Below are 22,096 nucleotides of genomic sequence, written 5' to 3'. Positions count from 1 at the left end.
CTGCAACTACTCCTATTGATCGTATAAAATAAACAGATACTAATACGGACGTAAAAAGTGCGAGAGCAGTTGGTAGCACATGGGGGACAAGTTTTTGCTATAGGCAGTCGGATGCTCCCGTGTTAGTGATGTCACATGCCACAAGAGCGCCTAAACTTTACAAACGCGGCTGACTTGCAGGCCTGTAAATTTCTCTTCCTTAACCAACATGACCACGCGACTCTGTCCCATCACGACGCGACAACAGTGTCGGAAAAGCGAATGTCCGCAGCCACCGCCATGATCTGAATAGCTGAGCAATCTCTAGACTCATTAAGGCGATACTGGCCCGCTCGCCTTCAAACGCACGCACAATGGAAACCGAAGCCGATAATCCGCAGGCCTCGAAATCGCTAGCTGCGCGGGACCTGATGTCAGATGCCAACAGCGACGCGAGCAGCAGCGACTCCGAGAGCGGGTCGAGCGGATCGCACTCGCCGCAGGTAGAATGGCTGGCCACGGGGCGGTCGAAGCGGTCAACTGCCGGCAACCGCATGAAGTCGATGCTGGCCAACGAAGGCCCGGCCGACGAAGACTCGGACCTAGAGCTCCTGTTCCAAGAAGATGCAGACGACGCGGGCTTCACGGATAAGGAAGACGGCGATGGTTCAGACGCGCAGATGGACTCATCAGACGATGATGACGAGAACGAGGCCAACGGAGACGATATGGAGGGCGAGAAGGAGCTCGAGCGCCAGGCCAGGGAGAAGAAGGCGGCTGCGCGCAAACGCAAGGCACAGGAGGCCATCCCCGCCAAGTTCAGGAAGAAGGTCCGCATCAGCCAGCCGCCCGATACCCCGACCGGAAGCACGGTGCCTCCGCCCCAGCCCAGGCCAAAGAAGAAGTCGGAGCGGACGAGCTGGCTGCCGACGGAGGCTGACAAGCCTACTCGAGCGTCGGAGCGGAAGACTACGCGGCTGAGTAAAGAGCAGCTACATCAACAGATGATTGAGCGCGAGGCGAGGCGCAAGAAGCAGGTGGAGGCGATGGAGAGGAAGGCGAAGAAGCTGGAGGCTATGAAGAAGCCGCCTATGACGCAAGCTGAGAGGCTACAGGAGGCTGCTATCGTGGAGAAGAGGAACTCCAAGAGTCTCAACCGATGGGAGGAGGCCGAGAAGCAGCGTGAGGAAGAGAGACGCGCCAAGCTGGCGGCACTGCATGAACGACGGCTCGAAGGACCTGTGGTTACGTTCTGGACTGGTATTATCGACTTGAGCGAGGTCCAACTGAAGCATGTTGGAAAAATGGTGTCGATGGAGGAGAAGCCGAAGAGGAAGAGACCCTCGACCGCTGTCAGCGCTGCCGCCACCGCCGCTCCATCGACGACAGAGGGAGGTGTAGGGCCGTCCACTGTGACCACGACGGCCACGGCGAGCCCCAAGACAGAGGTTGGCCCGTCGGGCACTGCTTCAGAAGCGCCCGCAGCGCAGAACGCTCCCGACTCGGTCTCAGTACCAGAGGCCCCAAGAGAGCCAGAAGCGCCCAAAGCAGAATCTACCCCTGCAATTCCCATGGAGGCCATACCGTCACGACCTGAGGTGGCCACTATTTCATCTCCGGCGTCTGCGCCTCCAGTCTCTTCTCCACTAGCTTCTGTTCCTCCAACCCCTGCGCCTCCAGTCTGTGCTCCACCAGCTGCTACAGTTTCTCCGGCCTCTGCACCTTCAATGCCCCCTCCTATAGCCGCTACTGCTCCGGTCTCTGTTCCTCTGGCCTCTGCTCCGGCTCCGGTCTTTGCTCTTCCGGTCTCTGCACCTCAGGCCTCTGCACCTCAGGCCTCTGCACCTCACGTCCCTTCGCCTAGAGCAACTACGCAGCCACCCAACCTGCCTCAACCAGTGCCTCTGGCATCTCGACCAATGTCTCCAGCAGTTGTGACTAGACCAAGCACCGCGACCCCTACCCCTACAGCTACGCCTACGCCCATGTCAGTGCGGACGGCTTCTGGGAGTCCGACCCCAGCGACCTCATTGCCAACCGTCAAGACAGAAACGCAGGCCTCCAAGACACTCCCGTTAGCATTGAGACCTGATATAGGGCCACGTTTCATGCCACCACCGAATCCCCACCTTATGCAGGCAGCACAAACCAACGTACTCGCTCCTCCTGCCGGGATGCCCAATGCTCTTAATGGATCGATGCCAGTACTTGGTTACGCAGCTACACCTGTTCCTCGAGCCACTAGCTTTGCTGTATCCAGTCCCCCAATTGCACCCACTACGCCCAGCGCATCTAGTGTGTCACCTGCGGCGCCCTCCCCCCCTATTCATCCGTCTACTCAGCCACCTCCAATACACACGTCAACAGCAATTCCGACCCCAAACCCAACCGCAGCCACAAGCGCAGCCTCCTACAACCCTTTCCAAGCACCAAATCATCAACCATCGCCAATACACACAACTGCAATCTTCCAGCCTATAACTTCTCCGACCACACCTCCGGTCAAGACGACCAAAAAGCAACAGACGAATCAAGCAGTTCCTAAAAAGGCTTCTGCCAAATCTGCGGCTTCTCGGAAGCCTCCTCCACCACCGGAGCCACCGGAGCCTGAACCCCCTATGGAAGGCAAAGTGACTCGCAGCTGCATCATCCTTCAGGACTTCGATGAGGATGCGGTCAAGAAACCGGAAGTACAGACGCAGATACTTTTTGGGCGGAAGATGAGCAAGCTGGGTAGTAAGTTAGGGATCCTATCTTGTCTACCTCGCCCCATAGCTAACTCAGATCGCAGAACCGCCTCATCCGCCACTCTGCGTGATCACTAATCATCCAGCTCGCTACAGAGACCCCGTGACAGGACTGCCTTACTACAACGTCTATGCCTTCAAGGAAATCCAGAAGCTCATCAAGGGCGAGTTCAAATGGAGCCAGGCGCTGGGTACATGGGTTGGCAACGGATCTGATGCTGCCAAGGGTGTACCGATCAGGTTCACCCGTCCGGAAACAGAAGAGGAACGCAAGGAGAGGCTTGAGATTCAAGAGCGCGAGAAGAAGATGGCAGAAGAAGAGAAAGAAAAGAGGGCTGCCGAGGCTTCTGAGGTCAAAAAAGAACCTGACAAGCAGGGAGAAGCATCTGCTACAGTTCCTGGTCCAGCTACAACGCCCGGCGTGGTCACGGCTCCGTCTCTTGCTACCGCACCCGCCACAGTCCCTCCTACGATTTCAGCACCTCCGTTCACTACCCCGATGATGCCACCGGCTGTGCCAGCAGGAGCACAGGCAATCATGCCATCTCCAGAGGAGGCCAAACCCATGTTGCCGAGTCTAGCTTCCCCAAATGTTCTTTCCGCGGGTCCAGCTTCAGCCCCAGCTTCAGCCCCAGCTCCAGCAGCAGCAGGCATACAAGAAATGGGGTCAGAAGCGAATTCAGCTCAACTTGCATCGGGAGAGAAACCTGCTCAGACATTACTAGCACCAGACTTGGCCCAAACTGTGTCAGCAGAGAACTCTGCATAGACTACATCAGCACGTTTAGGCTAAGACAGAAGCTGGGCCCATCATATCCCTACAGATATAAAATAAATCATGCACACTTCAAATATGACCCTCTCGTGATTCTCTTGCGGACCTGAACGTGCTTGTAACTCACATGCCATCCTGTCAAGATATTTCCTCAGATATTGGCACGGCATGGCAGGCATTCATTCATGTAGGCATTGATCAAATCTGTCTTACTGTAGACCAAAGAACTTCACTATGTAAGCACCGGTTAGTAGGAATGTGCCCTTCCATGTGGGGCAGCCTACCCTGGTCCCTGCAAGCAGCCCAGGCAGTGCACAGACTCTGGTCATTAACGCGTGCTGCTATTCAGTAGCACCCCAAGCTCTAGCAAGCGCGTCAACGCTGCAACAAAATCTCCTGCGCACTTCTTCCTCCCCAGCCTTTTCACCTTTGCTTTCGCACAATCGTTCCTCGAAACTCTCCATCACTGCAGCGACCCTGTCCATCCAGCCCCCATCGTCTAGCATTTGAAAATGGAGAGCTTCGAGAACATCTACTTGGACCTATCTAAGGACCATGGCAAATGCCGATTTTCTGAGGCTGGTGTGGGCTGGAAGCCTACCAGTGGTGGCGAGGCAGTCACACTGGAGGCAAGCGACATTGTTGGCGCGCAGTGGAGTCGAGCTGCCAAGGGGTATGAGGTCAAGATCCTGCAGCGAAGCTCAGACATTCTACAGCTTGATGGATTCCAAGAGGAGGTGCGCGATGCCGATTGACCCCGCGCGGCGTTCATTGCTTAGGTTTAACTGACGGGCGCAACAGGACCACGAAAGGCTCACGCGCGTTTTCAAAAACTGGTACGGTCACGTCTTAGAGAACAAGGACCATTCGATGCGAGGATGGAACTGGGGCAAGGCAGAGTTTACGAAAGGCGAGCTCACCTTCAACGTTCAAAACCGACCTTCCTTTGAGGTGCCGTACTCCGAGATCAGCAACACCAACCTTGCCGGGCGAAACGAAATCTCGATAGAGTTTGCCTCTCAGGACGGCGAAAAGGCCAATGCCGACAAGGGTCGCAAGGCTGCTGCCGCCATGGACCAGCTCGTGGAGATGCGACTCTATATCCCTGGCACGACCACCAAGAAAGAGGCCGAGGGCGAGGATGCCGCGAGCGATGCAGACGAGGAGGAAATACAAGCCGCCCATCTATTCTATCAGACACTGATGGACAAGGCCGATATTGGAGATACTGCAGGCGACACCGTGGCTACCTTCCAAGATGTTCTGCACCTCACTCCCAGAGGCCGTTTCGACATCGACATGTACCTCACCTCTTTCCGACTGCGCGGCAAGACATACGACTACAAGATCCAGTATGAGGCTGTCAAGAAGTTTATGGTCCTTCCCAAGCCAGATGACGTGCATTTCCTGCTCTGTATCGGTCTCGATCCCCCCTTGCGACAAGGTCAGACCCGATACCCCTTTGTGGTCATGCAGTTTAAGAGGGACGACGAGAGCACCATCGACTTGAACATGAGCGAGGAAACCCGCAAGGAGAAATACGATGGCAAGTTAGAGGCACACTACGAGGAGCCCATGCACCAGGTGGTGACAAAGATCTTCCGAGGTCTTTCCAACAAAAAGGTGTCCGTTCCGGCCAAAGATTTTGAGACGTAAGTATTCCTCAAGGGCTCATCACAGCATCAGTACTTCTCAGCTAACATGCAACAGGCACCGTCAGCAACAGGCAATCAAGTGTTCGATCAAGGCCAGCGAAGGCTTCTTGTACCTCCTGGAGAAGGCGTTCATGTTTGTGCCCAAGCCTGCCACCTACATATCGTACGAGCAGACACAATCTGTCACCTTCTCCCGTGTCAGCGGAGCTGTCTCTGCGCTGTCGACATTCGACATCACTGTGCAGATGAAGGGTTCCACCTCAAACCAGTTCAGCAACATCAGCCGAGACGACCTGAAGTCCTTGGAGATATTCTTCAAGCTCAAGGGTCTCCGCGTTAAGAACGAGATCGACGAGGACGACAAACTGCTGAAGCAGGCGCTGCGTGAGCAGGCACTCAGCTCGGACGAGGAGATGGCGCCCGCGGCCGATCGTGGCTCTGCAGATGAGGACGAGGAGAGTGTTGATGAGGACTTCCGGACTGAATCGGAGAGCGACGTCGCAGAGGAGTACGATTCTGCCCACGAGAGTGATGGTTCTGGAAGTGGTTCCTCAGATGCTGAGAGCGGCGTCGACAACGACGCCGTGGACGACGACGAGGAGCACGAGGACTCGCCGCCAAAGAAGAAGAAGAAGTCGTCTTCATGATGAAAGCAACTAGGAAAAGTATCTCTCTTCGTCAGACGATGGAGAGAATAACATCGTGTAGAATTATGAGGGACTCGGAGGATGGAATGTGCAAAATTGGGCAGGCGTTAGGTCCGGGAGTAATGAGGGCGCCATAACAGGCTTACTGCGGTGCGACATCATCATAGTCTCGAAAATCAGACTCAAGTGATCTTTAATGCACACCTCCTGCTCTAGCTATGACATGGCCAAAATTGTAATTTGACTGCCTGAAATCCATCACTGTAGCCGTCCTTCCCCCCTCCCCCCCCTTTTCCCGACTTTTCTTCGCAACTCGTGTTGTTTCGATCCGGGGGTTGTCCGTTCTCTCAGCTATCTTGATACGGTACACAAGAATCCATCAGAACAATCGATGATGACCTTCGCAGATGCATAGTAACTCCAAACATTTGTTATGCCTCGTGGAACAAGGAAAGTGAAAACAATATTACAAGAAGAGGAGAAGAGAGAAAGAAGTCAGCAGGCTTACTACATTAATGATGAGATCGATGAGCTCAATCCAAATAAAGGAAAGAAAGCAGCTGTAAAGAAGCCAGAAAGCAAGCAAGGGCATTCTAAGGTTTGCTGCAGGGTTGCTAATGTGTAAGAGCTTGCATTGACAGCTTCTCCAGGGCTGGTTGTCGATGTCAGCATGTGGGGACAGGGCCAAAAAAGTGCCCCACCATAAGAAAGGCAACCACTAACTTGCATGTTTTGGGCACTGATGAGAAAGTACCAGTCCCGGCCAAAAGCGCTCGGCTGCCTTTTTCCAACTACAGCGACATCATTCTCCCAAGCCACATGCTGTCTCAACTCTTAACCTGAACCACCTCCACATCACCTCGGTCAGCTTGGCTTCTCTGTGCTGCATTGCTTAGGCCAGCCCATACTCGCAAACCTTGACTGCTTAGCTGTTCTGCCTGCACAAGTACAAGAATGAGCACGCGGTGACTCTTTTGCTGCCCCGCCTCGAAATCCACCAGCGATACGATGCTGCATGCTTGCCCAAACCCAAGCCCAATCATCACCACCACCCACGCATGATAGCAGTCTCCGAGCCACAGGCGCGCACACACCGAATAAAGCTATCCCCCGGGGACGTGACTCCTTTACGGAGCTTCCGTCAGAATGGAGAGTCAGGTATGGCTGGTCGAGTATTTATTTTCCCACGGCAGATCTGGGTTCGCCCAGCTGCCCGACCCTTCCTGCCCTTCGTAGTACAAAACAGCCCTCCAGAGACCGAGGCTAACCTGCAGCTGTCTATGCACAGATTGAAAATGCTATTGAGATAGCGTGGAACCCTCATTCGGACAACAGTCTCAAGCAACAAGCCTTCCAGTTCCTCGCCAACCTCCGGACAGATCCACAAGGATGGCAGTCCTGCGTTGCGATCTTTATTCGGGACCCTCCACCAATGGAGGTTGTCCGTGTCGTCTGCTTGGAGGTTATCAATAATGCTATCATGATCGAGAACGATGCGAACAACCTGGCCGCGCTGAAGGATACCTTCCTCGACTATGTCAGGCGGAGCTATGCCACCACGCCCGAGCAGCTCGACTCGCCCACTCTCCAGAATAAGCTCACGCAGACCCTGACCTTCCTTTTCGTACGGCTGTACAAGCAAGGGTGGGAATCGTTCCTGGACGACTTCCTGTCCATGACAAGTCTGCCCGGAAGTGAGAGGAGGGACAACACCGTCGGTTGTGTGCTGTACCTGCGTATACTGCTCTCTGTTCACGATGAGATCGCGGACCAGCTCCTCTCCCGCCAGCCAGATGAGGCCAACCGCAACGTCGATCTCAAGGATCTTGTGAGGGAGCGAGACATGCAAAAGGTGGTGCATTCATGGCAGGAGATCCTTGCTCAATACCAGGACCGGGACGACAAGATCATTGAGATGACGCTGAAGGTATTGGGCAAGTGGGTGCAGTGGATCGATATCACCCTGGTCATCCAGCAGGACATGATCAACCTCCTGCTCCCCCTGATTGGACGTACGGATAAGGGCGACACCGACAAGGTGAGGGATGCTGCTGTGGAAGCCTACACCGAGATCACCGCCAAGAAGATGAAGCCCAGCGACAAGATGGAACTCATTGCTTTCCTCGGTCTAAAGCAGATCGTGTCGGAGCTCGTGAACAGTCCACCTCTGAACCAATACAGGGGCACCGCGAAATATGATACCGACCTGGCGGAGGCTGTGGCAAAGATGGTGAATGTGGTCATGACCGACGTGGTTAAGGTTCTAGAGACGTTCAATCCCGACTCTACCCCTAAAGCCGAGCAGCACCTGCTGGATTTCCTCCCGCTTCTCCTTCGGTTTTTCTCCGATGAGTTTGACGAGGTCTGCTCCTCTGTTATCCCATCACTCACGGACGTTCTTACCCTCTTCCGGAAGATGAACCCACTCCCGCCTCAATATGGAGAGATGCTTCCAAGTATCCTGAATGCAATCATCCTCAAGCTGAGGTACGATGAGACTGCGTCCTGGGGTAATGAGGACGAGCAGACGGACGAGGCCGAATTTCAAGAACTGCGGAAGCGGCTTCAGAACCTACAGAAGAGCGTGGCTGCAGTCGACCAAAACCTTTACCTGGAAACATTAAGCAATCTTGTGGCAAACACTTTCCAGACGCTCGATCAGAGAGGCTCACAGATGGACTGGCGAGACCTGGACTTGGCGCTATATGAAATGTACCTCTTCGGCGAGCTTGCTCTGCCCAATCAAGGGTTGGCTGGCAAGTCTCAGCCTTCTACGGCTGCAGCTGAGAGACTGGTACTCATCATGTCGAAGATGGTTGAATCAGGTAAGCTGAAAGAGAGGACAGAGAAACCCAACCCCCGCCCGGGGAAAAAAGGGGGAGTAGGGGGATTAGCATTTTGGTCACCATGGTACTAATTATTGTGAACAGATATCTCCAACTTCCCTCATCCTGCAATTTTGTTGCAGTACATGGAGATCTGTGTTCGATATGCTGCCTTCTTCGAAAGTCGCCAGGAGTACATACCACGTGTGCTCGAAAACTTTGTGCGACTCGTGCATCATGATCACATGCGGGTCCGCGTCCGATCTTGGTACTTGTTTTACCGTCTCGTGAAACAACTACGAGCCCAGGTCTCAGAAATGACTGGAACTGTCATACAATCCGTTGCCGATCTTTTGGCCATCAAGGCGGAAGTTTCGGGCGACGAAGCCGACGACGACATGTCTTCCGACGAATCTGACCACTCAGCGGACGCCGTGTTCACGAATCAACTCTACCTTTTCGAGACCATCGGCTGCATCTCTTCGACGGGCGCTACGCCTATTGAGAAGCAAGTCATTTTTGCTCGCACGGTCATGGAACCATTGTTCACGGACATGCAGAATACACTGCCGCGAGCAAAGGCCGGTGATGCCCAAGCCATTCTGCAAGCCCACCACATTGTCACAGCCCTTGGGTATTTTGCTCATGGATTTTCTGACTCCCCCACGGGCAACAATCTCAGCAAGCAACCTCCCCCAGCCAAGGAGATCTCCGAGGTCTTTTCGCATGTTGCTGAGGCAGTTCTAGTCGCTCTGAAGGAGCTGAACTCCAACAGCGAAATTCGTACCGCATGCAGATCCGCTTTCTCTCGACTTCTCGGTGTGCTCGGTTCCACCGTCCTCCCGCAGTTGCCGCAATGGATTGAAGGCCTGCTTTCTCAAAGCTCATCGAACGACGAGATGGCCATGTTCCTCCGACTACTCGAACAGGTGGTGTTTGGATTCAAGGCAGAGATTTACGAGATCCTCAACCTACTCCTGACACCACTCCTGCAGCGCATATTTGAGGGCCTGTCGCAACCTGTTACGGGCACCGATGACGATATCCAGCTTGGTGAGCTGAGGAGGGAATACCTACATTTCATACAGATCATTCTGGCAAACGACCTTGGGGGTGTCTTAGTCAGCGAAACAAACCAGGGGTACTTTGAGTCTGTTATCTCTTCAATCATCACACTAGCCAGGACCATTTCTCACGGCAATATGTCTACGAGCCGATCAGCTTTTGGCCTGCTGCAACGCATGACCGCTGTCTGGGGTGGCCCTGACGTTGCTACCATCTCGAGCAACCCCAGCCCTCCGTCCGGCTCACCATCGCCTCTCATCCCTGGCTTTGATCAATTCATCATGGACCGGTTCCACCCTCTCTGCTGGGAGGTTCTACGAGATCCGCAATTCAACCCCTCTGATGCTCAGACCAGACAGGTTGTGAACGAGATCGCGCAGCTTGAGCAGACCATCTACACCAAGACCGGCGAGGTCTTCATCCACAACCTACAGTCCACGTTATTCCCCTCCCTCGGTATCGATGGCGCCGAGTTCTTGCAGACCATGTCCACTGACAGGAAGGCCTTCTTAAATTATCTTACACGGCTTAGTGGCAGTAAGTGATTTACAGTCAACAGTCAGGCATGCGTGGAGAGGCCGTGGGGCAGAAGGAGGCGTGGGTAGAGGAGAGCTTTGGCTTGCACAAGTACTGTGCTAGCAAGCAAGGGGGGCCAAGCACAAGTAAGACTAGGGACTGAGAGGTTGGCCCTTTTAGTACTTGAACGAGTTGGGCAGGGCCAAGCATTACAGGATACCATGCTTTCACAATCATCAATCATCCGTGGGGGTTTCAAGTTGAAGAGCCACAAGGCCAGGGTTCGGGATGGATATGGTTTTAAATAGAAAGAAAAAAAGATTCCCCCTCAAAAATCAAATACTTTCCTAGCGTGTTAATTTTCCGCTGCACAAGACTGTTCTCGTTGCAATTATTATCTCTTGTGGTTCTTGAAATTCGCTCGCTGCAGACATCAGACGTGCCTCAGTCATCTTTTGTATTGTATTTCGGTAGACAAGACATAGATCTCCCTTTAGCATTCAGCGTCTAGATATATCTTGTCCGTGTTCTCAAAAAACCTTCCTTCGTCTTTGCAATCCATTGGAAGTTTGACAGAGAAACAATCAGGACGAATTAGTAGCTAGAGGGCGGGCGTGGTAGATCTTTCAGGATAAGCACATTACCATCTCCCGATTGTCCAATGTGGACAGCCGGGCTTTGCCAAATATGGACTTTCACTTGATGACCGGACATAGCATTTGACTAACAGGCGAGAGAGCCTGGCGATGGTGTTGAGCTCACAGGATCCTCTCACAAAAGCATGCGAGGCCATCGAGACTAGGACCATGTACACTGGAGGAAAGTCGGCTGATAAAGAGTCCTGCTTTGGTACTAGGACCTTTATGCAGATATATGCTATATGGAATAACATTGTCGCTGGTGCCACCAGATGTGCAGATGGTAGATAGAATACTGATGCGCAAACGCAGCTTGCATATCAACAAATGACCGGGCCTCTCAATTTCTCCAGGCTCGTCTCTGCAGGCCTGACCCAACTTAGTCCACCAAGATTTTTGACTCCAGATCCGCGTAGTTGGACAAGAAAGCCTCAAATAGCTTGATGCCATGCTCAACATCGTACGAGCCACCCGTCTCACGGATAGAATGCATGCCTAAAAACCAGCAAGTGTCAGTAATTATTTCCCTCGAGAGCTATGATTACTTGGATATGGTCATGAAAGATGCCTAAGCAGCAGATGGCAAAAAATGGTTCTTTTTGAAGTCTGCTCCCACGAGATCGAACAGGACATAGGTATGGCAGAATCACAGATTAAACCTACTGAGCTGCGGGTTTCCAACGTCGATCGTGCGTACACCCATTTTTGCGGACAGCATTGGCCCAATGGTGCTGCCGCAAGCCGAGTCGTTGCGGACGACAAACAGTTGCAGCGGCACGCCGGCCTTCTTTGCGACTTCTTGCAAGAGGACGATACCAGGGGAGTTGGTGGCGTAGCGCTGGTTTGCGTTGACTAAATACAAACAAACCAACCAGTCAGTCATGTTCAATAGTCGAAGCAGAAAGAGTAAAAAAAAGCACTGGGAGGGAAAGGGAGGGGGGAAGGGCAAACGTACTCTTTATGACAATCCCCTTATTCATCTCAGGCTGGTGGTTCGATTCGTATTTCTGCTGATAGTTGGGGTTGACGCTATGCGCCATGTCCGCAGACACGAAGAATGACGTTGACAGAGTCTGCTCGAACGCGGTGGCAATGTCATCGGAATGTACATGCTCGTACGACTTTTCAGAAGCTGGGGCCTCATGGAAACGACCCGCTGGCAGGACCGACAGGCGGCGGAGGACGGCCGGCAGCATGTTGGAGTTGGCACCTTGCGCTGTGAGGGAACCGATCTCCTCGTGGTCGAAACACGCAATCAGGCGGATGCTGGACTCATCGTCTAGGCTCTTCTCATCTTGGACGGACGCGATCAGGCCCATGACGCTGCAATAGGTCATGCCGAGGTTGTCCAGGCGCGGCGAGAAGATGAACTCGTCGTTGAGGCCACCGAGGCACGACTTCTGCGTGTCGTAGAGGACCAGCTCGAAGTCGACGATGGCATCGGCATCGACGCCGGCGTGCTGTGCAATGACGTCCAGCAGGTACGGGTGGTGTCGTTGTGTCATGGCCTTAAGGGGTTGGAACTCAGCATCCTCGCCCTCAGCCTCGGCGGATTCGTCGCCGTCCTTCTTGGCATCCGCAGGGGGCTTGCCGGACCGGTTGAGCTCCGCCTCGGCGAGGCCACAGATGGGGAACAGCTCGGTCTCCTTGTTGGGGTCAAAGTTGCTCTGCCTGTGAAGATGGATGGCCAGGGTAGGGATGCGCAGGATGGGCTTGTCAACCTTGATAAGCTTCTGCACAAAGTTGCCCTGGGCGTCCTTGACCAGCACACGGCCGGCAGTGGAGAGGTCACGGTCGAACCAGGTGTGCCAGATGCCACCGCCGTAGGTCTCGACGCCAACCTGAAGGAAGCCGGCGTTGGTCTTCTTGCTCACGGGCTTGATGCGCAGGCAGGGCGAGTCGGTGTGCGCCCCGACCATGCCGATGGGGTTGCCAGGTGCCCATTTCTTGCCGACGGCGAAGGCCACGATGGACGAGGCGTTGCGGGTCAGGTAGTACTGGACTGTTCGTCAGTCGAATTGCCGGTCAATGCGCCCACCCACTGATTAGATCAATTGAATCGAGGTGAAGAACCGGGGGGGGAGGGGGGAACAAGCAAACCTTGCCACCGGGGAGTAGCTCCGAGCCCCAATTGTCACGTTCTTTGATACCCTTGAAACCTGCAGTCTCGAGGCGGGCAGCAGCCTCGGCAACAGCATGGTAGGCTGTGAGGCGCGCATTAGCCACAGATGCATAGTCTTTAGGCAAAATCTCTGGGAGAGAGAGCGGAAGGAGGTGGGGGGGGGGGGGGAGAAGTACTCACGGGTAGGCGAGGCGTTCAAAAAATCAATGAACTCGTGAGCAGACTTGGGAGGAGCCATGATGATCTTCGAGGACGAGAAGGCTCGGCGGGGTTGGATGAAGAAGCTTAGAGAAGCTCTTGAAGCAGCGCAGGATGATCTTGTATATCGCAGGACGAGGCAAGTCTTGAGCATGAAGCGTGGAGGGAAGTGCACAAATAGATGAACGGCTCAATATCTTTCTTTGTCCAGAGGGAAGATTGATTGTGGTGAAGCTGCGTTGACCAAGGTACTTGATAGACGGCGATGTCACGGAAACTTCGTCCTAAGATCACACTGCATGTTGGCGGTTGTCCGATTTGATGGAGGAGATCCCGACTAGGCCTGGCCCCGCCCAGAGGAGGGCAGCCCTGTCGCCGCCTCGGAAGCGGACCGGCAGCAGGTGGGTTACTGGGAAGTGGCCTGGTCCACGTGTAAGTACCTGTCCATAATGACCACTATGATACAGTACTTCTTACACGTAGGTGCCATAACATGCCGTACCATGTACAACAACTGCTGGTAGCAGATGTGATCAACGGGCTCACAACTATTTCTCGTCTCTCTTTTCTGGGACATGAATTAATTTCCAGGACTGTTGGAATCAACATGGGAAATTTCAAAACTTTAAATCTACCTAGAGTAAAGAGAATCGAGCCTGGCCTACCCTGTACATAATAATATTATAGTAATGACTTGGGAGTTAGGCTTTCGAGGTCTAGCTTCAAGGCTGGCTGACTGACTGACTGTCCGCTGGGAGAGGGAGAGAAATACGACAGGGACAAAGGACACGAAGGAGAACAGGGGTTACTCAGTCATTGGGCCGTTTTTGGAGGAGGAGCATGAATGTTGCAGGCCTGATTCTGGGCTACATTCAGTATTAAATCGTATTGGGTACCAGGGTGCTAATATAGTAGCCAATAACTTCGCAAACATTTCTGTATTCTCTATCTCTCTGTCTGACTTGGCCTCGCCACACAAGGGGTAGTAGATTCAGATCGAGACAACAAAGAGATCCTTCAGCCTTATTGACGACTGCACCTTGCCACGATTCAGATCTCACCACAAAGGAGAATAAAAAATCCTGTCTCACACCGCAATGAGCTGAATGGATTGTGCCGAACATCAAACAACAAGTGAACGTCAGCTTACCCGTCTCCAGTTGTCTGGCTGGTGTCTGACCTGGTGCAGGCGACATGGCATTTCGCACCTGTGCAGGGGGGCAAAACGCCACCTCGCCATTACCATTACCATCATTCACATCGCATCAATCTCCTGCCCTTGAGAGAGAGAAGGGATGGGGGGATTCCGGGTTAGGCTCAGAACAAGCCTGCCACCTGCCACCTGCAGGGGGGGAGAGAGGGGAGGGGACGGTGGTATACGACGCACTCGTGCTTTGGTGTTGGTGTTGGTGCGGTGCTACTATTACAGTACTGTTCGCCGCAACGTAGATCTGGGGATGTTTGGGGATGCAACAAGACCGAACCAACCCTCTCAAAAAGGAAAGACACCTATTCCATGCCTGTAATGGTCCGCCCCCTCCCCCCTTCCCCCCATCCAGTTGGTGAGGCTGTCGACCTGAGCCAGCGGAAGCGCTCGGACCTACCGACCTGGCGCCCGCCGCAGCACGCAGCTGAGTCAAGAAGAGCATGGCACCAGGTAGGTGTGTGTGTGTGTGACATTCTGTGGGTAACCTGGCCCGATGTCTCTGCCCATTGCTTGTCGGTTCGGGTGTGGTCCATCCATGGCGGCCACTCAGAAAAGATTGAAGGGACCCAAGGCCAACATCGCTGTGTCGATCATCTGCTGCACGTTCGGCTCGACACGAGATCTGACCATGGAAAAAAGTAATACTCGAGGTCACGGAAATCCTTGGCCCCGTATGAAAAATGTGAGACAGAGAGAGAGAAGGGGGAAAAGAATATCTCCGGCCAATGAAGATGAGGAGCGGGTCGAGGAATACTGTTAATGACTCTCTAACACTCTCCACGATCCGAGGGTCAACATCAAGGTTAAATGACAGACAACATGGGGTTAGGGAAAACATGGTAATTCATCCTGTGTGGCGAGAAAAAGACCCTGTTTCCAGCTCTCCCATCTCGAGTGGAGTCTGCCAGGCTTAGCGGTTCGGCCCCATCTCAACGGTGCCCACTGCCAATCTGTTCTGTTGTTTCTCGAGAGACCACAGAAACCTGAGGAGACGGCGACCTGAGCACGGCTCACTGGCCCCGAGAGATTACGAAGAGAAACTGGCTGCTCTGCACTGCACTGCCCTGCCCTGTCTTCAGCCAGGTAATGCGTCCTCTTTGCGCTGTCTCGTCGTCATAGGCTGATTTGATGGATGGCAACTTCCTTGGACAAGGTCGCTCAGCGGCGAGGGGGAGAATTCAGAGTCTGGCCAGCCCTGCGCAGGTACGCTTCCCGTGGCGCCCATCGATCGACAAGGGGACAACAGAAGAAAGAAGGGGGGGGGGGGGAGGGAAACAAATACCCAACAGGGCTTCTCATCTGTTGCGACCCTGCCAGATTCGTGGAAACGACTGCCAGCGCAACCCTGCTCTTAAGCTACCGACCCTGGATAATTTTGAGTTTACGACGATCACACATTATAGTTTGTGTCAGAGTGTGCCTTTGTGGACGGCCGGTGAATTGAAAAGCAGACAATTTGGCCTGTCTCTGTAACTCTCCACCATATATGGCTTTCCCACTACACCACCACCTTTACCTCTCAGACAACATAACCTGCTGCACGCCATTGTTCAAAATCTGCAGGATATGCTGCACTTCCCGCCCACATTGATTATTCCGGCTGCCAGCGGGCCGATCTCTGTGGAACAGGGGGAAAGGGGAGGGGGGGGGGAAGAGAATCTCATGTCGCAGATGGGACGTTCAGCCAAGGTCTGAAGGGGGGCTGTTGGTGCGTGTGCGTGTGTGTGTGCCACGCCAGAAGACGACGACAAACTCAGAATGAGAAAGAGAGCCTCTGGTCGGTATACCACTCTTTTTCCTTTGTTTCTTTTCACAACTTTACCTGCAGACCAGACCATCCAATAATTGACGCTGATCTTGATCATCAGGGGCGAATCAGCGTTCAGCTGTTGCCAAGTGTGTCTGGACTGGCTAGAAACATTGTCAGGCTGGGCGTTGAATGGGCCCATCAAACAGGCCGCAAGGCAGCGTTGTGAAACGCAACACAGTATAATCAATCAACCCATTCCAACAAGATTTGTTTTCTTTGCGCAGTCACCGAGACAGACAAAGTGTACTCGACCCTTTTTGTGCTGTCCTGAACAAGCATGATGCTTTTTGACAACTAGGAAATGGCGCCCCAGGAATCGCCACCACCCATGACAGCAGGACTTCCACATCTGCCGCCTGATGCGTCGTCGTCCATGCAAAGATTGGGGGGGGGGGTTGGAGGGGAGGGTGGGAGGACCTTGTGCGTTGTGGAGCGTCGGGAAATGTTGCATGCAACACCGAACGACTCCCGATCAGGTACGTACGATGCGCCGGCGCAGCCCCCCCGCCCTTCTTCTCACTGCTGCTGGCCTCCTTCTCCTTTTGAGAAAGGTAGAGATGGGAGGAAATTTGGGGGGGGGGGTTGGCATGAAACGCATGCATAATAAGTACTACACGTTCAAATTTCTCGACTTGTTCAAGCGACAAGTCGAACCTGCACAGCCGACGATGGGCCAGGCCAGTGAGGACAATACACCCACCCAAAAACGCCCACCAACCCCCTCCACCCTATCTGCCTCCTCGCCTAGAGACGTACAGATTAGTTCTCTCGAGGGAAGCAAAGAAGACTGACTATTGAGAGGGTCCTGCGCGGCCACGCCTGCATAGTTTACAACACTGGGCGTGTCGACATTGATTTGCCGTCTGTTGCGCGACGGACCGCACCCTGATCCGGTCTAGCCTGGGTTTGGGAGGGGGGACCGGTTCAGATAGATCCAAGCCATCCCTGGGATCCCAAGCATTTCGTGTCGGGCTGGATTGAGGATGACGGCCCTGCTGACTGACCCACCAGCAATGCGTTGGGAAAACGAAGCGGATAGGACCCTCTTCTTTCCTGTACCGCAACAACAAGCTGATCTTGCCGTCCTCTACAGACTAAAACTTACTATGACCCTCTTGCTCCTCTTGAAAGCTGATGACGAGTAAAGCCCTGCGAGTTCTACGGCATACTTACCATAGTGTGTACTATATATGTCATAATAGCACTACCTGGACAAGCACGGGTGTGGTTGAAGAGGGATTAGCCCTGTTCCCTGATCATCGCATCGCCGTTGGGGCCCAGACCGCGATAGCACCTGGGACGATTGAGGCCTGGTGTGCTGGACCAGCAAAAAGCGAAGATCGTTTCTCGGAGCTGTACCCGGTACCTGAGGTCCCAGGCTCGTTACATAGTACTTTACAAAAAAGGAAGGGAGGGGGGGGGTGGGAATCAGCTTACCTTTGCGTGCGTTAAGTATCTGACTGTAGCTGAAGCGTGGCAGATAAGGAACCATCTCCAACATCGTGCACAATTCATAAACAAATTAGACCTGGGAAAGAAAAGAGAAGAGAGAAAATTCCTCGACGACGAACATGATGATGCGACAGAGTATGTGCCTTGACGACACAAAACATGCTGTGCGTTGCGTTGCGTTGCGTGCGTGCGTGCGTGCGTGCGTGCGCGCCGCTTTGTGGGTGGGTGGGTTTGGTGGGTGTGTTTGGGTGGGTGTGCCCTTGGCAAGAGAGGTAAGGGACTTTGTCTTGGAAATTTCCCAGCAAGAGGAGAGACCCTTGTGAATTGCGCAAGACGATCCCCACTGCTAGAGGAGACTTTGACAGGTCCTGTCGCCCCCCCTCGTCCACCCAGACAACCGCCTTGCTAAGAACAATAAGGTTCCCATGCCGATCAACGCGGAGGCATCTGTCATTTCATTCTCCCTGTCCTCTCTCCCTCCCTCTCCCCTCTCCCTTTCTCTTCCCTCTTTCCTCAATTTCCGTGTGTGTTATTGACTTGTTGTCTTGTTCTAGGGCTGGTCCTGGCTGAGCAGTCAAGTGACGGATCGACCTAGCTTGGGCCTCTGGACACGGCCACCCGCTGCTTTGTTTCTTCTTCTTCTGCTTGCTGCTTCTCGGCCTGCCCCTCTTCCGACCAAGGTGATTCACTCATCGTCGACTTTCTGCAGCGTGGGTCGCTGCCCGCGGTGGCACTAGGGGTTGCTTGATTGATATTTATCGCTCGGGAGGAAAAAAGAGACAGGTCCCCAAGGCATCACCCCTGGCAGCACAATCGCGATTGGGGGATCCCGCCCTGCTACCCCGGTCGGCCAGACAAGCTTCGACCGTATGGGGATTAGTTAATTTTCCTTGAAGCAGGGATATCCCAACTCTGAAGGGTCTGGGGGTGCTCTGGATCAGGGACAGCCGGAGAGGATGGCGACAAGGATGTGTTGTGAGTGTGTGTGTGTGTGTGTGTGTTTGTGGTATGGTGTTGCGTGAGTGCGTGTGCCTGCGTGCAAGTGTTCAGACAAGCAAGGCAGGATTGGGGATTTGCACGCCCGCCCATCTAGAGGAGGGACAGCAGCAGCCAGCCTTAGCCTTGGCGTAGGAAGGCTATGCATACACACAAACACACACACACACACACACACACACAACACTTGGTCTCACTATGACACAGCACGGTGCTGCTCGTCTTGTTCCCCGAGTGGATGTGCTTGCTGGCAGGTATTCTGGTGGGCACACGAAACGCTGAGGGGTTAACTGGACTTGCGCGCATCTCTGCTCAATTGGAACTCGACGTGCTGCTGTGCGATTAAACAACCCCCCTCCTCCCCCCTGGCGGTACATTATAGTTGATGGCCCACCTCATTCCATCGCTCATGTTACCATAGTAGCCACTGACATCCCAGGACATGAGTGGGGGATGGAGACGAGATTCGAGGGTACTGAGGGCAAAACTGTCTTGTTGTCATGTGCCTGTCTGAACTTGCTCATTTGTCGTCCGTGCCATGGCTGATCGTGTGTAGACTTGAGTTTGCGAGTAAGTACTGAGATTCATGTATGTAAAGTGTTGAGGCGAAGGAAGAAGAAGATATAATGATCACCTCTCACCAAGCAGCAAGCAAGATTCTCGTCTATTGCCCAACTCGAATGTGACTGCGGGCTTCGTTTTCCCGACCATTGCTCGTCTGGTGTGCCCGAGCTGGCAGTTTAGTTTCTCGGGGCTTTCACGCCTATCAAGTGAAGAGAGCCAGCCGCTTGACCAAAGACGGTGGTGGGTCGCCTTGCTGGGAAGTCTATCCCATCACATCGACTGACCTCCCTGGTCGACCTTTCTATTAAACTCTGCCTCTCTCTGTGCGACGCTCGGTAAGCATAGCCTCGCAGGAAGTAAAGGAGAAAGAAAAGAAGAGGAAAAAAGAATACAGTGATCTCATGATACGAGACCTACAGCCTCAATTGCGTGTGCAGAAAATTGAGGATCTTGGCGAGACCTGCCATACTTTGTACGGCAAGTCGAGATCGTCGCGCCGGTCCCTGACCCACAACCCCTGCCTCTGCATGGAATCGACACCAGCCGGCAGAAAAATGAAACGCTCGTCAGGTAAGCGCTGAAGCGACGCATCTCTTTCTTAGACGCCATCCAGTCGAGGACCCTTTGTCCCTTTCAGCAAAACCCCCTCCCCGCCCAGGACAATGCTGAAATGTCTGAAATTTTACCATGGGAACACTTTCCCCCTGTCGTCTGCCTTCTGTTTTTCTCTTCTTTCTTTTTGTTTTCTTTTTTGTTCTCAATGACAGCCTTGAGAGGGACACCCTGCAGATTTGTTGAAGATGATCCCTGACCCGCTTGCTTGCTGCACTGCACTGCATGTCTCTCCTGAAGGGGAATGCACTTAACTACTACCACCAAGACCACGAACAGGCACAGACAGATCTCTTCCCCATCTCACTCAAAAATGGACCAAGAAAAATAGAGGACCCTGCCACTCCCGCACTCCCGCAAAAAGGAAGCGGGAAAGGTCTGGTGCTAGCACTAAATCCACAAATGCTCATGGGTCCACAGGGTGAGCATTTGCGCATCACCTGCCTCACCGTCTGATGCTTCCAAGGGCCTCGCTGCTCAGAAGACCAGAAAGAGGGCAGCGAAAGGAGACGAGAGCTTTTACGTCGGGCGCAGAGACAAGAACAAGTCATGGGGCAGCCCAAAGCAAGTCGCACCTGGGCAGGCACCCCTGTCGCCCTGCACCAGGTGTACATGGACTCTTGGACCCATCCTTAGACCCAGGCAAGAAAAGATACATGGGTGGTACTTCTGGTCATCTCGAGCGTTACCTCTTTATACTAACCCCCCTCTCTCTGCGCGGCGTCTGCGCCGCCTTGCCAGCTGTCTCTTCTTCGACAGCTTTCCCAAACGCCTAGCAGCGCTGAGGCTTCGGCTTCCTAGAGAAGAGAGCCGGGTCTGACCGACCATGTATTTGGGGTGTCTTCTTTTGCCAATCGAGGATGACTTGCATACCTAGGCAAACATACAGCATCAAGGTATTGGGCAGGTTTGGGCTTAGCTGAGAGAGCCGCGTACCTTTGTACCAGACCTGTCAGAGCCAGGTACATAGGACACGGCACTCATTGCGCTAGGTCAGTACACAGGCGAGGGGCACCCTGGTCGTTTCCGCCGCCTCTTCGTCTGCCTCTTCCCACTGTGGCTCGCTGCGCTCCGCTCCTCGATTCTCTTGACCCGCAACCGCCTTTTCCCTGCCTGCTTCTTCCCACCTCCTACCTCGACCTCGCAAGCGGTCAACCACCTCCCAACCCAACCCTCCTTGCTTGTTTTCCCTCCCTCCCTCCCGTCAACCTTTTCTCGCTCCCCACGACGAGACAGTCCGCTGCATTCTGTTGTAGTCGGAGAAAACAAAGCTCTCTCTCTCTCTCTCTCTTCTTTTTTCTTGTCCTCTTCTGTTCCGCCGTCGTATTACTGCCTCTTCCTTTTCTTGGGGGGTGTGGAAAGACTCGCCCGTCCGTGCTTGCTGCTCCGCTGCGACGATAACGCTTGGCCGGGACGAGACCAAATAGCCAGCCACGAACGATCAAGGCTATCTCTGCACCTTCGAACCTTTTTCCGACCCTGCACGATCTCTCATTTCCCGGCTGAAGACCCCATCACAGCCGTTGCGACATCCACCGTCAGAATCTTAGGAGGATCAGATATTCGTCACTGGGCGGGTGTGATATTTGTACACTCGAGACCCCGTCGACCCGGCGCAAACTGGCCTACCTCTGCCTTATCCACCGCAGGCGTTCAACGTCGTGACCCTTCACGAACGAAGCTATCTCGGAGATCCGATCGTGCCCTTCTCGAACCGGAACCCACGTCGCGCTGACGATTTTCCTATCCTCGAACCAACTCTGTACTCACTCGCTCTGTCAAGATACGCTGTATCACTTCCTTCCTAAGCCGTCAAAGGGCAGCAGGATACACCGCAGCTCTCTTTACTGTTCAGCAACCGGACCGCCTCGAGCCCCACCGAATCGACCCTGGGAATTGACCCCCTCATTTTGCTTGTCACTGGCAGAATTAGGCTGTGTCAAGCAGAAGCCTTGTTTTCGAAATCCACGTTGGAGAGAGAAACGAGCGCTTCAAAGAGCGCCTGTCATCTTTTGGGTGTTCGGAGAAATCGGCTGAAGAATATCCTGGATGTTCGTCTGGAAAGTTGGCTTGCTTCGTCATCGCTGGATACACCATTTATCTTCCAGCCTGCCTGTTCGAGGTTAAGATCTGGCCCGCCTGTTGCTCCAAGAGGCTACCGGTCCAAACCTGCCGTTCACTTGTCTTTTGTCGACTTGGACTCTCGTGCAAGGATCTTTGAGCCCTTGACTCTTCCATGCGACTCTGCTTGAGACATACTAGGCAGCCTACAGCCCGGTGACGGCCTT

General features: G+C 53.7%; 5 protein-coding genes across 5 annotated transcripts; 3 read left to right on the top strand and 2 right to left on the bottom strand.

Moving 5' to 3' along the window:
• Positions 1-410: 410 nt before the first annotated feature.
• M406DRAFT_32948 (uncharacterized protein) lies at positions 411-2,919 on the top strand (the record flags this gene model as incomplete). Its single annotated transcript, XM_040920432.1, has 2 exons — positions 411-1,331; positions 2,764-2,919. Coding segments are annotated over 2 exons (1,077 nt in total), but the record flags the coding sequence as incomplete, so codon positions are not given.
• Positions 2,920-4,013: 1,094 nt separating this feature from the next.
• M406DRAFT_344127 (FACT complex subunit POB3) lies at positions 4,014-5,803 on the top strand (the record flags this gene model as incomplete). The annotated part of the gene is made up of 3 exons (XM_040921944.1): positions 4,014-4,238; positions 4,303-5,153; positions 5,212-5,803. 3 exons carry the CDS (start codon positions 4,014-4,016, stop codon positions 5,801-5,803), a joined length of 1,668 nt encoding a protein of 555 aa, XP_040781306.1.
• Positions 5,804-6,617: 814 nt separating this feature from the next.
• Positions 6,618-10,741, top strand: M406DRAFT_349162 (uncharacterized protein). Its single transcript, XM_040922448.1, has 3 exons — positions 6,618-6,961; positions 7,092-8,628; positions 8,734-10,741. Exons 1-3 carry the CDS (start codon positions 6,950-6,952, stop codon positions 10,236-10,238), a joined length of 3,054 nt encoding a protein of 1,017 aa, XP_040781305.1. The 5' UTR covers positions 6,618-6,949; the 3' UTR covers positions 10,239-10,741.
• A 485-nt stretch (positions 10,742-11,226) lies between these two features.
• On the bottom strand, positions 11,227-13,207 carry M406DRAFT_325792 (aspartyl aminopeptidase-like protein; the record flags this gene model as incomplete). Its single annotated transcript, XM_040920024.1, has 5 exons — positions 11,227-11,342; positions 11,511-11,699; positions 11,803-12,844; positions 12,948-13,051; positions 13,150-13,207. The coding sequence occupies 5 exons, from the start codon at positions 13,205-13,207 to the stop codon at positions 11,227-11,229; spliced, it is 1,509 nt and encodes a 502-aa protein (XP_040781304.1).
• A 3,271-nt stretch (positions 13,208-16,478) lies between these two features.
• On the bottom strand, positions 16,479-17,685 carry M406DRAFT_325791 (uncharacterized protein; the record flags this gene model as incomplete). The annotated part of the gene is made up of 8 exons (XM_040920023.1): positions 16,479-16,540; positions 16,669-16,723; positions 16,903-16,928; positions 16,977-17,003; positions 17,290-17,315; positions 17,358-17,368; positions 17,486-17,550; positions 17,622-17,685. The coding sequence occupies 8 exons, from the start codon at positions 17,683-17,685 to the stop codon at positions 16,479-16,481; spliced, it is 336 nt and encodes a 111-aa protein (XP_040781303.1).
• Positions 17,686-22,096: the final 4,411 nt, after the last annotated feature.

This window comes from Cryphonectria parasitica (genome assembly GCF_011745365.1).
Source record: "Cryphonectria parasitica EP155 unplaced genomic scaffold M406scaffold_1, whole genome shotgun sequence".
NCBI classification, from domain to species: domain Eukaryota; kingdom Fungi; phylum Ascomycota; class Sordariomycetes; order Diaporthales; family Cryphonectriaceae; genus Cryphonectria; species Cryphonectria parasitica.
Note: the sequence above shows the minus strand (reverse complement) of the source record. Positions and strands in the feature narration are given on the sequence as shown.

Coding starts and splice junctions, on each gene's coding strand:
- M406DRAFT_349162 (XM_040922448.1), top strand. Junction 8,629..8,733: donor GTCGAAGATGGTTGAATCAG/GTAAGCTGAAAG, acceptor TATTGTGAACAG/ATATCTCCAACTTCCCTCAT.